General features: G+C 40.8%; 1 protein-coding gene and 1 long non-coding RNA gene across 11 annotated transcripts in view; one reads left to right on the top strand and one right to left on the bottom strand.

The window, feature by feature from the left end:
- Positions 1-462: 462 nt before the first annotated feature.
- Positions 463-14,085, bottom strand: part of SLC8A1 (solute carrier family 8 member A1) — a 458,773-nt gene continuing 445,150 nt past the window's right edge. For all 10 annotated transcript variants that reach the window (XM_012173106.4, XM_012173120.4, XM_060412238.1 and 7 more), the window contains one exon: positions 463-3,842. In XM_012173106.4, the coding sequence (XP_012028496.1) occupies positions 3,466-3,842 (377 nt within the window). In that variant the 3' untranslated portion in view covers positions 463-3,465. The remainder of the gene's footprint in view (positions 3,843-14,085) is intronic.
- On the top strand, positions 3,839-9,416 carry LOC121819066 (uncharacterized). Its single transcript, XR_006059230.2, has 2 exons — positions 3,839-6,121; positions 7,956-9,416. It is a non-coding gene; the product is annotated as an uncharacterized LOC121819066 (long non-coding RNA).

The raw sequence follows: 14,085 nt of genomic DNA, 5'->3' as shown, positions 1-14,085 counted from the left end.
TTCTGTGACATCTCCACTGGTAGTAAGGCTTGAAAGCATAGAATTAGCTTATAAGAGATTAGAATCATTGGGCTACAGCATTTTACTGAATAGTTGCTCTAGTCAAGGCTGGTGTGGTCATTGAATTATCCCTTTTACTGTTATAGTAGTACATGTTGGCTGCTTATTTTGTGTTAAACCAAAGATTGGGTCCCAGGATACATACTAATTGTTGATCCAAGAAAATTACCTTCACATAGGAAGGTGTTTCATGCATGACCATATATGAATATAACGAGGAATTCTAAAGAAAAATTTAAAGACAGTTAGATGAATAAGGTATCATTTGTCTCAGCAGTCAAGACACTGTGCTCCCTTGGGACATTAAAAGCAGACAATGCATGACCAAGGGTTGACATTTGTAAAGTGATTACTGGGCATCTATTTTCTTTCTTTTGGATGAGGATACCAATGGCACAATAATACCTTTTGGGTCTTTATTTCTTCAAAACATGAAAACAAAAGATGAAGTAGATGACAATGAGAAGAGAGAAAACATTCCATACAGAATATGCTGGATCACTAGTGATTAAATCAGAAATCATTAGAAACTTTATTTGTCTGTGTCAATAATGTGTACCATTTATAAGGAACAGCACAATTAGTGTACCTCCCCCCTAAGCTGTGCACAATTCACACAAAATAAAATAATCAAAATGAAATAATTTTACATGACTATAATTACTAAAACAACCCTGAACAACCAGAATCATATTTTCTCTATAACATGAAAATTTAAAAAGCAAACAAACCAAAAAGCTTTGAAATTGAAATTGACCAATGGTAAAGATTTCTTAACATCCTCTGTGAAAATTTGCTATGGGATCATTAACATTCCAAATATAGCTAGAAAGAAGTGCAAAGTCTTTCTAATGTTTAAACAACTCATATCCCTTGACTATTTACTTGGTGTTTCTAGGCTAGCTTTTCATTAAATAAATCTTCAGAAAAAAATGGGTTAGGATTATGCCACCAGCACGTTGGGCCATGACAGGTCAGGGCGGAGGCTCCAGGAGATGTGAGAAATTATAGCTGCAGGGGGCATGGAAAAGTACTGCTGTCCAACAAAGATCAGCTGAAGATAAAAATTTGGATTAATTGGGATTTCTCAGAAGCTGGGTCATCAGCAGGATTTCCTTACTTGGTTTAAAATGGAAAGGTGTACAGATCTGCAAGATTGGCTCAGGATACAGACGGCTGCTCCTACCCTGTGCCTTGTACTCTCTCAGATCAAGAAAATCTTGGACATCTAGGCAAGATAATTTCAGCAATTGTGTTTTTCTTGTAAGATCACACTGTCTCCATGTGGCTGTGTTAACTGTTACTCAGGGATTAACTGTGGACCCCCTCAGGATAGGGATCTGGGCTGTCTGGTGCGTGTGTAGTCCCCGAGTGCTAGCACAGTACTGGGCAGATTGAGTGGGTGCTCAGCATTTACTCATTTGTTCAGTCACCCAGTGTTTATTAAATGATGAATGATTGTGATTACTAAGTGGAAGAAGAGAAAATAAGAAATGAAAATTATTATCAGTTAAGTATCTTTGAATCAACACAGAGGGCTTAGGGGTGTCTCCGGCCTGGGATTCTTTATGGATAGAGAAATGTCTGAGAGGGGACCTAAGTCATTCCATTTTTCCTCATTTGTGGACTCACAGCTTTGGAATGTTGGGTTTATCATACTCTTTGATATTGTGAAATAGAGCCATTCCATTTCCAGGGTTAAAAACCTCCCAGAGCAGTCCTATGAGAGGCACTCTCATTTAATCACTTCCTCCTTAGCCCTACGTAGAGAAGGCCTGTTGCTCACCGTGGCTTCTTTTCTCCTCAGGAACTGCAGATACTATCAGAGGGGTGTGGACGGTGAAACAAATGGGGCTCTGAATAGCCTTTTACATAAAAAAATAAAATGAAAAAACCAGCACTATCTACCATCTGTGCCAGACAGAGCAGATGTGAAATAAATACTTTGGGGGCAGGGGTGTTCCAGGAACGGAGGCTTTCAGAGCCCAGGCACATCTAACGTGCACCCTTCTCTACACAGCCCTTCTCCTCGGCCCTCCTGAACCAACAGGTGAGTTTTCAAGGCTTCGAAATGCACCACATGGCTAATTTTCCTTGAAGATACTTTGTCGCGTGTCCACTGTCCTCTCAATAGCTTTAACTCCCACGTAACAGTTATTGTTTCTTAGAAATGAACCTGCAGATCCATGAACAATAAGCCATTTTCTCCTTTTATCCCTAATCAAACTCAATAACAACACAAAAGTTACAACTCAGGTGAAAAGAAAACTCACTTAATGTCTTCAATGTCCAATCAATGTCGCCAAATGGGAGAACAGTATATGCTATACTCTACTATATACAGATACGCTTTGTTTTGTTGTAGTTTTCATCCATGCACTGTGTAACAGGTATCACAACAACATTCCCAAACAGGCAGATGAAAGAGGAGCAAATGTTCCCTCATGACTGGAACAGGAGTGTGCAGGCCGTAGATGCCTTGGAAAACAGAACTGATGGACATCCCAGGCAATAGCAACATGGGACACAGACTGATGCAAATGGAAAAGGATGATGTGCTTTTTGAATGGAGTTATTCTTCCTGTTTGTATGAGGGGTAAAGGGCAGGAAAAGGGGTTTGGGATGGGAGGGCTGGGGAATCAGCGGGTGTGGAACATCAGAATCAGGGCCTTGCTAATCATAGTCCAGCGCTAAAGAGATAAGAAAGGACTTTGTATGTTCCTGGGAATCTAGGCATGTTGTTTTTGTACCTGTTGAACAAGGGTGCCAGGCCTAGTATCTTTAAATATCAGACTGTATTTAGAACCATGACTCTTCTTAGCTCCATTCCAGCTCCCATGTTTCTTCTTGGGGGGAGCTTCACCTCTGCTCCCACTCCAGAGATAAGCATGAAATTTAGTAATATGGTGAAGACATGCTTCTTTCTTCTTCCATGCCCATTTCTTCCTCCAAAATAATTTTTAAAGTTTTTGGGCAAAGGGAGAATCATCTTCCTGATTTCCATTTTTACCACTGAGATTGGACATCACCTCCCACAAGAGAAGCACAAACCCTGATCCTCCCCCTGCAGAAACAAAACCAAACCCTAACATCAACCACCTCCCAACCCCGACCCAAAACAAGCCAAAACAGAAAACAAATCAAAGACTTAAGGATTTATGAACCCAGGGAGAACACAGCCCTTCTGGGCTGAGCTGCAAAGATGCCTGGTTCAACAAGACGATGCCCCTGGGAACGGGAGGTGATGCCTTCTCACTCCGGCCCTAGTACAGAGTCTGCTCTTGAAGCTGGATTCCATCAGCAGGTGGGTGGACATGACAAATGCGTTTCCTCTGTTCATTATACATAATTTTTATGTATATATATATGTATATATATATAAATTTACTACATCTGATTGTTCCTTTAGAAGCCTTTTATGTGGCAGTAGGCCTCCAGGGAGGAGAAGAAAATGTACAAGAGCCACAGGAGCACAAAGAGGCAGGATGTGAGGAGCTTGGCAGTCCGGGGCCCACCCAGCTCACCTCCAATTTCTGGCCTCCGCCGATACAGCAGCACCCCCACATTGATGAAAGCAAAAATGGTGAAGAGAGTGACAGAAAAAGCTAGCGTGCCAGGGGACACTTTGAACTGTTCCCCGTTGGCCGCGTGGTAGATGGCAGCGATGGACCAGGCCACGCCGATGCCCAGGAAGACGTTCACCGCGTTGCTGCCTGTGACGTTACCTATGGACGCATCCGCATACTGGTCCTGGGTGGCTGCCACTTTGCTTGCAAATGTGTCTGAGGAGGAAGAAGAAAAAGACAATGACCGATTAGCCACTTACAGAGGTCTGTGGAGTGCTGGAAGCTTCAGCCGTGTACTCTGGAATCAAGCCTTCAGTGGAAACCCCGAGATCAGGACAGAGCTTTGTTCTCGCAAGTCCCAGTCTGTGTAGTCAGAACAAGAGGATCCCTTGGTAAACAGGACTCGAGGGCTTGGTGGTGGGTGAGTTATAGGTGACTTTGGTCAAGTTCTTCTTCCCACAGATACCACAGTTCTTTGTTGATGGTAACAATTCTATGAGGGTAGTAAACTTTAGAGGTAGGGATACTGGGCTCAAAGAGGATAAATAAATGGGTGCAAATCACACAGCAAGCAAGAAGCCACATTAAGGCCTGAGCTGGGCCTTCTGCCTTCAGGCAAATGCCTGTTCACTGTATTATCTCACCTTCCCCTGTGCCTGGCATCCTAATAGGCAGCCTCAAAGCTCTTTGTTTACCAATAATCCTGAATGCATCTTTTCTCTGAGGCTAGGGAATTCACACATTGTCTTTCTCTACAAGGAGTAGGACGAAACTGACTTGGTGAACAAAGCACAAGGGTTTAGTGCTCATTTAAGCCAGAGAGTTTCAAATTCTTCCTTTGTAAGGGAGTGTGTGACCCCAGGCAGTTACTTAATTTTTAGAGATTCAATTTCCTCATCTGTGAAATGAGGATAGTAACGCTCACTTTAGAGTACTTTTGTTAAATTGAGCTATTAAATGTAAAATGCTTATGTTTCTGGTACAAAGCAAGGGTAGCTATTTTTGTTGTTTTAGGAAGACAACATGAATGGAGCTGCCCAGATGTGTTCATTAAAAGGTGAGGTGAGGATGGATCTGAAATAGCTCCCTTTATTAATAATGTAACAGGACCTGTAAGATATTCAACTTCCTTTTTATACGATCACTGAGTTACTGATATCAAAGTCCTTTCAGCTACCTCTGCAAAATATGTTGCACAGTCAACTTAGAATAAATACTAATAACTGTCAAATTGCACTCACATTTGCAAAGCCAGCAGTAGCAGGTATGCTATTGCTACAAGGTATCATGGTCTAAGGGTATGTGTAGATGTGTGATATCTGGATGGCTTTCTCCACTCTGTTGCTATTCTGTTGCCACCTCCAACAGTGTGTGTGCTAAGTCACTCAGTTATGTCTCGTTCTTTGCGATCCTATGGACTGTGGCCCTCCAGGCTCCTCTGACCATGGGATTCTCCATACAAGAATACTGGAGTGGGCTGCCAGGTGTCCTCCAGCAGATGTTCCGGATGCAGGGATTGAACTCATGTCTCTTACATCTGCAATGGCTGGTAGGGTCCTTTACCACTAGTGCCACCTGGGAAGCCCAAGCTCCAATGGGGATGATACATAAAGCATGTTTGCTTACATAAGCCTGTAGATTCTTGTGCTTTACCATGGGAGAGAGGTTATTTAGGCTTCTCAGAGGCTACTGAATCTGCAGTGTCTCTTTCTGAAAGGGAACTGGTTAACCTTGAGGGTCTGCAGGATGGACCCACAGATAGATTCTGACCTATGTTTTATAACAGAGGCAAACTTCTTACTCTGTGCTACCCATATGACATAGATATGTTTTTAGTTTTTAACTGGAGGATAATTGCTCTCTTTCTGAAAGGGAACTGGTTAACCTTGAGGGTCTGCGGGATGGACCCACAGATAGATTCTGACCTATGTTTTATAACAGAGGCAAACTTCTTACTCTGTGCTACCCATATGACATAGATATGTTTTTAGTTTTTAACTGGAGGATAATTGCTTTACGATGTTGTGCTGGTTTCTGCCATAGAACAATGTGAATCAGCCATAGTTACATGGATATTTTCACTGAACCCTCAATCTAACCGTTGTAGAGTAGACATTATTAAACCATTTTTACAATCTGGGAAACAGTGATGTTGTCATAGTCTGCCTATTGGATAGGGTGTCTGTCAATAGAGCAAGGATTCTGAAACCAAATCTGTTTGCTTTCAGAGCCACTCTCAGCCTACACCTTGCTTTCTCTCCTAGGGAGGCTCATGTTTTCCTCTTCTCAGTCCCTTTTAGGCTACCCTGTTCCTTCCACTCAGAAAACTTGAGACAGGTTTCCACAGAGCACTCTTTCCTGCACCGGTGAGAACTAAGGAGGAGGTGTAGCAGCTGGCTATCCTGTCCTGCGGGACCGGTGCAGCATGTAACACTCGTGGCCACACACTGCAGCCTGAATCAGGATCCTCACGGTGGCTGGCAAGTAAAAGCCAGGTGAGACAAATCTCCGTCTCTTGCAGTTCATTATTAACAGTTATTAGGAACTGCCACAGCAGCAGCCTCAAAAAAAAAAAAAAAAAAAGTCACTTGGCTATTAATTTTCAAGGACAGACAGCTGAACAAGGAATGTAAATGAACAGAGTTCAAGGTGGGAGACAGCCACTTACAGCTCAGCTACTGCTGAGGAACACTTGAGATGGTATTCTGTGCTGACATGCCTGCTGGTGGTGGCTAGGGATGCGGGGCCTTCGCCTTCCTCTCTCACCCACTCCGCCAGGCTGTAGGGATGGGGACCTGGCATCCTTGGCCTGCTTACCTCCCTTGGCACATAGTATGTGGCACTCTAGGCTTCCTGGGTGCCCCATCTCCACTCAAACCCTGGACTTTCTGGACGGCATCTCTGCTGCTGTGCCAGAAGTGAATGAGGCACAAAATCAAAGACTTTACTGAGCCCTCTTGGGTCTGCAGGGATTTCTTCTCGCTCAAGTCATTTTTTCAATAGCCCATTGATGTGAATAGCACAGGGGAGTCCTAATAATAATAGGTTCCTGTTTATAAATGCCTCTGAAAGTTAGCAACCCAAGTGATTAGCTTATCACATAAATGAAACATGTTTGGGCCTCTGAGCCAGGTAGGTTTTACTTACTGGAATTATACATCAGATCTTTGTTTTGCAATTCAAAAGCTGTAGAAGAAAATTGTAGAAACACATGTAAATCCAAACTATTAGCTTTAATTTCAACAGAGACAACTCTGTTTTCCAAATGAAGTGTGATGGAGTCTCCCCAAACCACCTTCTCTCACCGCTGCTTAGTGTGCATGGTGGCAGACCACAGACTGTAGATGAGGTCCAGCCAAGCCTGGCCCTGAATGCCAAGCCCAAGCCCTGTTTGTGGCTGAACAAGGCAAAAGCAATGCACATGCCATTCCCCGGGGTGACATCCAAACAAGAACTGCTGCCACAGTACAGGCGTATTCAGAACTTAGACTGTTAAATACAAACCTATATGAGTCAGATATCCATTGCGATTGCTACAAACTAAGTAATTGTTAATAATAATTTATATATGGGTTTATAACTATACCTACACAATAGGAATTTTTATTTCTAATTCTCACCTTGAATTCTAATACATTTAAAGTTAATTTTAGACTTTTGATTCTGCCTCCTTGGTCCCTGTAACTGTGAATCACCAACAGGAAAGATACGTTTGGGAGGCAGTATGGCTGGAATTAAACCACACATTAGAGAGTCAGGACATGATTGTTCTCTGCATCTGGCCTTTGCCAAGTCACTTGGTCAATATGCAGGACTATGCCAACACACTCCCCTTTCCTCCAGAAATGACATTTTTAACTGAATTTCTCAAACTTTATCACTACCTACAGACTAAGCTTTAAACATTTCTTCTGTAAAGGGGATAGTTCTTCAAACCCTGAAGGTCACATGAAGGGTTTCCGTGTTGTGTATAGCTCCACCCTGGAATGATTTATCTTTGCCTCGACTCTTAGCATATGCTGGGGGCCAGCTGTTCTACTCTCAAGTGGTCTGTGCTCAGGAACTGATGCTGACAGTGATTTTGACTGAAGTCCAGCCTGCTTATGGAGGCAGGGTTGCTGTCACCCAGCACCTGTGAATTATTGACAATGTGAGGGGCTCAGAGCTTCCTCATAGTAGTGACAGAAGTCTCATCAAAGGGGCATTCTGGGCTCTTCTGTGTGTACTCAGGGGTTCTGGTTTCCTAACTTTACTGTTGGGTGGTACATAGAATATATCACAATACTAAATTCAGATAAATGATTTTGGTGGGATTTTTCTTTTTTGCAGGAGTCTATACATGACTGAGCGACTTTCCTTTCATGCATTGGAGAAGGAAATGGCAACCGACTCCAGTGTTCTTGCCTGGAGAATCCCAGGGATGGGAGAGCCTGGTGGGCTTCTGTCTATGGGGTCGGACACGACTGAAGCGACGCAGCAGCAGCAGCATACATGTCTACCCTTAAACTTGACTAATGATGACAATATCTCCTTTTAAAAGAATAAATGACCTAGATGAAATATTCAAAGTGATGGCTAGACCTGAAGATTCTGCCAGTGATGAAATTGTGCCAGTATTTGTGAAGTTAAACCACACAGCACAGAGTCATTGAGCTCTTAAAAATGGGTAAGAAATGTTGGCATGGTTATTGACTTCAAATCATGTAAGTGACTATATGAGTGTCGCCATGGAATAACTGGTGGCAGGGAGGACTGTTTTAGATACTGTGCATAATGTCAATCAAGCGTGGACTGAAAATACCGGGAGATCCTTGTTTTGTTTTTTTAAAGATTTGGGGCTCTACCCTCTGCCCAATTAATCAGACTCTCTGAGAAAAAGACACAGGGATATGCATTTTTATAAATTCTTAGGTGAGTTTGATGGAGGTGCTGGGGCAGCCTGGCATGAAGTCCCCCACCCTCTGATTGTGCTGTGCTCTCTTAAAAAAACCCAGCTCAAGCATGGCAACTATGAAAGGCCAAGGAACAAGGGAAATTTACTTAAAATTAGTTGGATTCTGGCTGTTTCACTTGACACGCAAGAAGTGTACCTACTTTATATGGTTGTGAGGGAAATAAGTTAACGTGAACAAGAACAGTGCCTAGTACTTAATGAGTGCTCAATATTAGTAATTATTTTTATAATACACCAGAGCCAGATCCCAAGAGAATCCATAAGTGGTCCAGAATTCTGAGTTACTGTAATGATTCTAAACTTCTGGGCAGTTATAACACCCTTTAAAGACATATTAACTTTACAGTCCTAGGTATTTAAAAATGTGGTAGAACATAAAATTATTCTTAAAATCAGAGAGTTTTATTTGAAAAGTCCATATAACCTAAGTCATAAAAGGGCTGCCTTTGTGGTTCAGATGGTAAAGAATCCCCCTGCAATGCAGGAGACCCAGGTTCGATCCCTGGGTCAAGAAGATTCCCTGGTGAAAGGAATGGCAATCCACTCCAGTATTCTTGCCTGGAGAATTCCATGGAGAGAGAAGCCTGGAGGGCTATAGTCCATAGGATTGCAAAGAGTCAGACTTGACTTTCACTTTCTAAGTCATAAAAAGACACTAGAGATCTGGTTTATGGCCCTAATTTTACTAGTGACTGAAAGACATCCTTCCTTAAACAACGCATATATTCCTCTCTACGCTTTCCTCTCTTCTATGCCCTTTTGGTTTCACTCTTTGAGAATTCAAATGGAAATTTTACTTATATACTAATTCCTCGGTCACTAAGGACTTTAAACAAGTTTTTGCCTTTGTAATATTTATTTACCCCCGTAAATATGAAACCCAAACTTCTTACTTACATACACACACTCACCGCACTGGTTCATATGAAAAGAAACCTTGTTTGGCATCCAAGTGAAGTTTAAGAGATCAGGGAATTCCTGATGTTTGATTGATTAATGACCAGTTAGAGGAGTTATAAAAACTGACAAAGGGAAAAACACTTAAAATTTCTACCCATAAAAGTTTGCCCCTGAAAAAGAAATGGAGACAATGACACTGACCTAAAAGAAGAAAAGAGGTAAGTCAAAAGTTCAAGAGGACTCATGTTGGCAGGTCAGAACTCCTGCTTCTACTCATTTTTATCACCAGGGTAGCTTTGGAGAAATACCAGATTGGGAGCTCCACTCTGGGTTTCTGTTCCCTTGGTCTAGAACGCAGCCTGAGCGCTGACATTCGTTAAAGCTCTCCAACCAGACTGAGACCCACTAACCAACTACGCAGAGCCTTCGCTTCACCCTCTGTGTAAGGACAGCGGTACCTTCCCTGTATTAGCTGAGAAAACCCATTTTGTAGGTCGACAAAATCAACGTTGTGGGGATTCAGGATGGAGGCAAGATGGCAGAGTAAGAAGGATGTGAGCTCAACTCTTCTTAGGAAAACACCAAAATCACAACTAACTGCTGAACAACTATCAACAAAAAAAATGCTGGACCCTAACAAAAAAGATATCCTACATCCAAAGACAAAGAAGGAAGTCCATTATTATGATGGTAGGAGGGCACGGTTGTGATAAAATCAAATCCCATGCTCACTGGGGGAGGGGCGATGTGAGCCAAAGACTGGAAAATAATTATATCACAGAAGTTCTCCCACAGGAGTGAAAGTTCTGAGTCCCACATCAGCCTTCCCAGACTGATGGACTGGCAACAGGGGTGAAGCCTTCAGAAAGTCTGACTTTGAAGGCCAGCAGTGTTTGATCACAGGACTTCCACAAGACTGGGGGAAGAAGAAACTCCACTCTTGGAGGGTGCACACAGCTCTGTGTGCACCAGGACCCAGTGACAAAAGCAGTGACTTCATAAGAGCCTGGGCCAGACCCACTTGCTAGTACTGAAGGGTCTCCTTCAGTGGAGGCAGAGGCAGCTGGAGGTCACTAGGGAACAAAGACACCGGCAGTAGTAGTTCTGGGGAGTGCTCATTGGTGTGAGCCCTCAAGGCAGACCACTACTCACCAAGACCTGGCCCCACTGAACAGGATCCCATTCTAGGACACCTCAGGCCAAATACCCACCATGGTAGGCACACACTCCTACTCAGCAGCAGACAGGACGCCTAAAGTCTTTCTGAGCATATAGCTGCCTGCTAAACCCCTTGACATGGTCCTGGCCACCAGACAGACAAAGCTCAGTTATACCCAGCTTGGGGGGAGGCAAAATCACTTCAAATCACTGAAAGATACAACCTAAATGAGATAAAAGATAATATAGAATACATAAATATTATTTATGCCTAGCACACAGGGGAACTACATGATAAACTAAAAAGAAAATTCCCTTTCTGGTCATAAAAGTTTTCATTCTCATTTTCTGATGGTTTCTATTCCTTTAGACATTTTGAGAGTTGATTTCAGTGTAAATAATAACTTCCTGCATTTTATACCAACTTTCAGTTTACAAAGTGCTCTGAAATCCATATTACTTAATCCTCTTATCAGCTACCTAAATTGTCATGATTATGCCTATTTTACAGGCAAGAAAAGCATGGCTGAGGCAAGAAGCTGATGCCAGCAATAACATGAATAATGGTTAGTTCTGTTTCCTGAACTCAGTTCTAAAGTTCTTGTTTCTAAAGAAAGTCTCAAACCTATCCTTACACCTAAAGCAACTAGAGAAAGAAGGACAAACAAAACCCAAAGTTAGCAGAAGGAAAGAAATCATAAAAATCAGAGCAGAAATAAAGACAAAACAATAGCAAAGATCAAAGAAACTAAAAGCTGGTCCTCTAAGAAGTTGAACAAAATTGAGAAACCTTTTAGCCAAAATCATTAAGGAAAAAGGGAGAGGGTTCAAATCAACAAAATTAGAAATGAAAAAGAAGTTAGAATGGAAGCCACATAAATACAAAGGCTCATGCGACTATTACAAGCAACAATACACCAATAAATTGGACAACCTAGAAGAAATGAAAAAATTAGGTACAATTTCCCAAGACTGAACCAGGAAGAAATAGAAAATATGAGCAGACTAATTACAAGCACTAAAATTGAAACTGTGATTAAAAAATTCCCAACAAAAGTCCAGGACCAGATGTCTTCACAGGCAAATTCTATCAAACATTTAGAACAGAGTTAACACATAACCTTTGATACCCTTCCAAACTCATTCTATGATGTCACCATCACTCTGATACTGAAACCAGATGAAAATACCATACACAAAAAAATTCAGGCCAATATCACTAATGAACATAGATACAAAAAAAATCCTAAACAAAATACTAGCAAATCCCACAAAACATTAAGAGGATCGTATACCATGATCAAATGGGGTTATCCCAGAGATGCAAAGATTTTTTCAATATCCACAAATTAACTAGTGTGAACTACCCCATCAACAAATTGAAATATAAAAACCATATGGTCATATCAATAGATACAGAAAAAGCTTTTGACAAAATCCAACACTCATTTGTGATAAAAACTTTCCAGAAATTGGGCATCGAAGGAATGTACTTCAACATAATAAAGGTCATATATGACAAACATACAACTAATATCATACTCAATGGTAAAAAGCTGAAAGCATTTCCTCTAAGATTAGAAACAAGATCAGGGTGTGCACGCTTGCAGTTTTATTCAACATAGTTTTAGAAGTCCTACCCATGGGAATCAGAGAAGAAAAATAAAAAGAATCCAAATTAGAAAAGAAGGAAGACCTTCACTGTTGGCAGATGAAATGATAGGATACACAATTAAAGTACAGAAATCTCTTGCATTCCTATACACTAACAATGAAAGATCAGACAGGGGAATTAAATAGTCCCATTTACCATAATATCAAAAAGAATAGTATATCTAGAAATAGACCTATCTAAGGATGCAAAATGCTTGTACTCCAAAAACTATAAGATGCCAATGAAAGAAATCAAAGATGACACAGATGGAAAGATATACCATGTTCCTGTATTAGAAGAATCAATATTGTGAAAATGACTATATTACACAAGGTAACCTACATATTCAATGAAATCCCTATCAAATTAAAAATAGCATTTATTTTCATGGACCTAGAACAAAAAGTCTTAAAATCTGATGGGGACACAAAAGACCCTAAAGCCAAAGCAATCTTAAGAAAAATGGAGCTGGAGGAATCAGGCTCCTTGACCTCAGACTATACTACAAATCTATAGTAATCAATACAGTATGGTACTGCACAAAAAGCAAGTATAGATCAACAGAACAGGATAGAAAACCTAGAAATAAACCCATGCAACTGTGGTCAGTTAATCTATGTCAAAGGAGATAAGATTATACAATGTAGAAAGACAGTCTCTTCAATAAATGATGCTGAGAAAACTGGACAGCCACCATGTACAAAACTGAAATTAGATCATTCTTTACCACTATATACAAAAATAAACTCAAAATGCATTAAAGATCTAACTGTAAGATTGGATGCTATAAAACTTCTAGAGGAAAATATAGGCAGAACACTCTTTGACATAAATCACAGCAATATTTTTTCAAACTATCTCCCAGAGTAATGGAAACAAAACCAAAAATAAACAAACGGGACCTAATTAAATTTAAAAGCTTTTGCACAATCATGGTAACCATAAACAAAATGAAAAGCCCACATAATGAAAGAAAATATTTGCAAATGATGTAACTGACATGGGATTAATATTGAAAATTTATAAACAGCTCATGCAGCTCAATATTAAACAAACAAACCAAACAACCCAATCAAAAAATGGGCAGAAGATCTAAGTAGACATTTATCCAAAGAAGATGCTCAGTATAGCTAATTATTAGAGAAATGCAAATCAAAAGCACATTAAGATATCACTTTACACCAGACAGAATGGTCATCATCAATACGTCTACAAACCAAAAAATGCTGGCGAGTTTGTAGAAAAGGGAACCGTTCCACCCTATTGGTGGGAATGTCAATTGGTACAGCCATTATGGACAAACATGGAAATTCCTTAAAAAACTAAATATAGAGCTACCAAATGATCTAGCAATCCCACCCCTGGGCATATATGCAGAGAAAGCCATGGTTCAAAAGGATGCATGCACTATTTACATTACAGCACTATTTACAATAGCCAAGAAACGGAAGCAAACTAAATGTCCCCTGATGGAGGAACAGATAATGAAGATGTAGTATGCACACATAATGGAACATTACTCAGCCACTAAAAAGAATGACGTAATGCCACTTGCAGCAACATGGATGGACCTGGAGATTACCATACTAAATGAAGTAAGTCAGAGATGGACAAATATCATACGATATTGCTTGTACTCAGAATCTAAAAAAAAAAAAAAAAAAAAAAAAGATACAAATGAACTTATTTACAAAACAGAAAACTAACTTATGGTTACCAAAGGGGAAGGGTGGCAGGGAGGGATAAGTTGGCAGTTTGGGACTGACATATACACAATGTCACACACACAATAA

Source organism: Ovis aries, chromosome 3 (assembly GCF_016772045.2).
Source record: "Ovis aries strain OAR_USU_Benz2616 breed Rambouillet chromosome 3, ARS-UI_Ramb_v3.0, whole genome shotgun sequence".
In the NCBI taxonomy this organism is placed as follows: Eukaryota; Metazoa; Chordata; class Mammalia; order Artiodactyla; family Bovidae; genus Ovis; species Ovis aries.
This window is presented reverse-complemented; position numbering and strand designations above follow the sequence as displayed.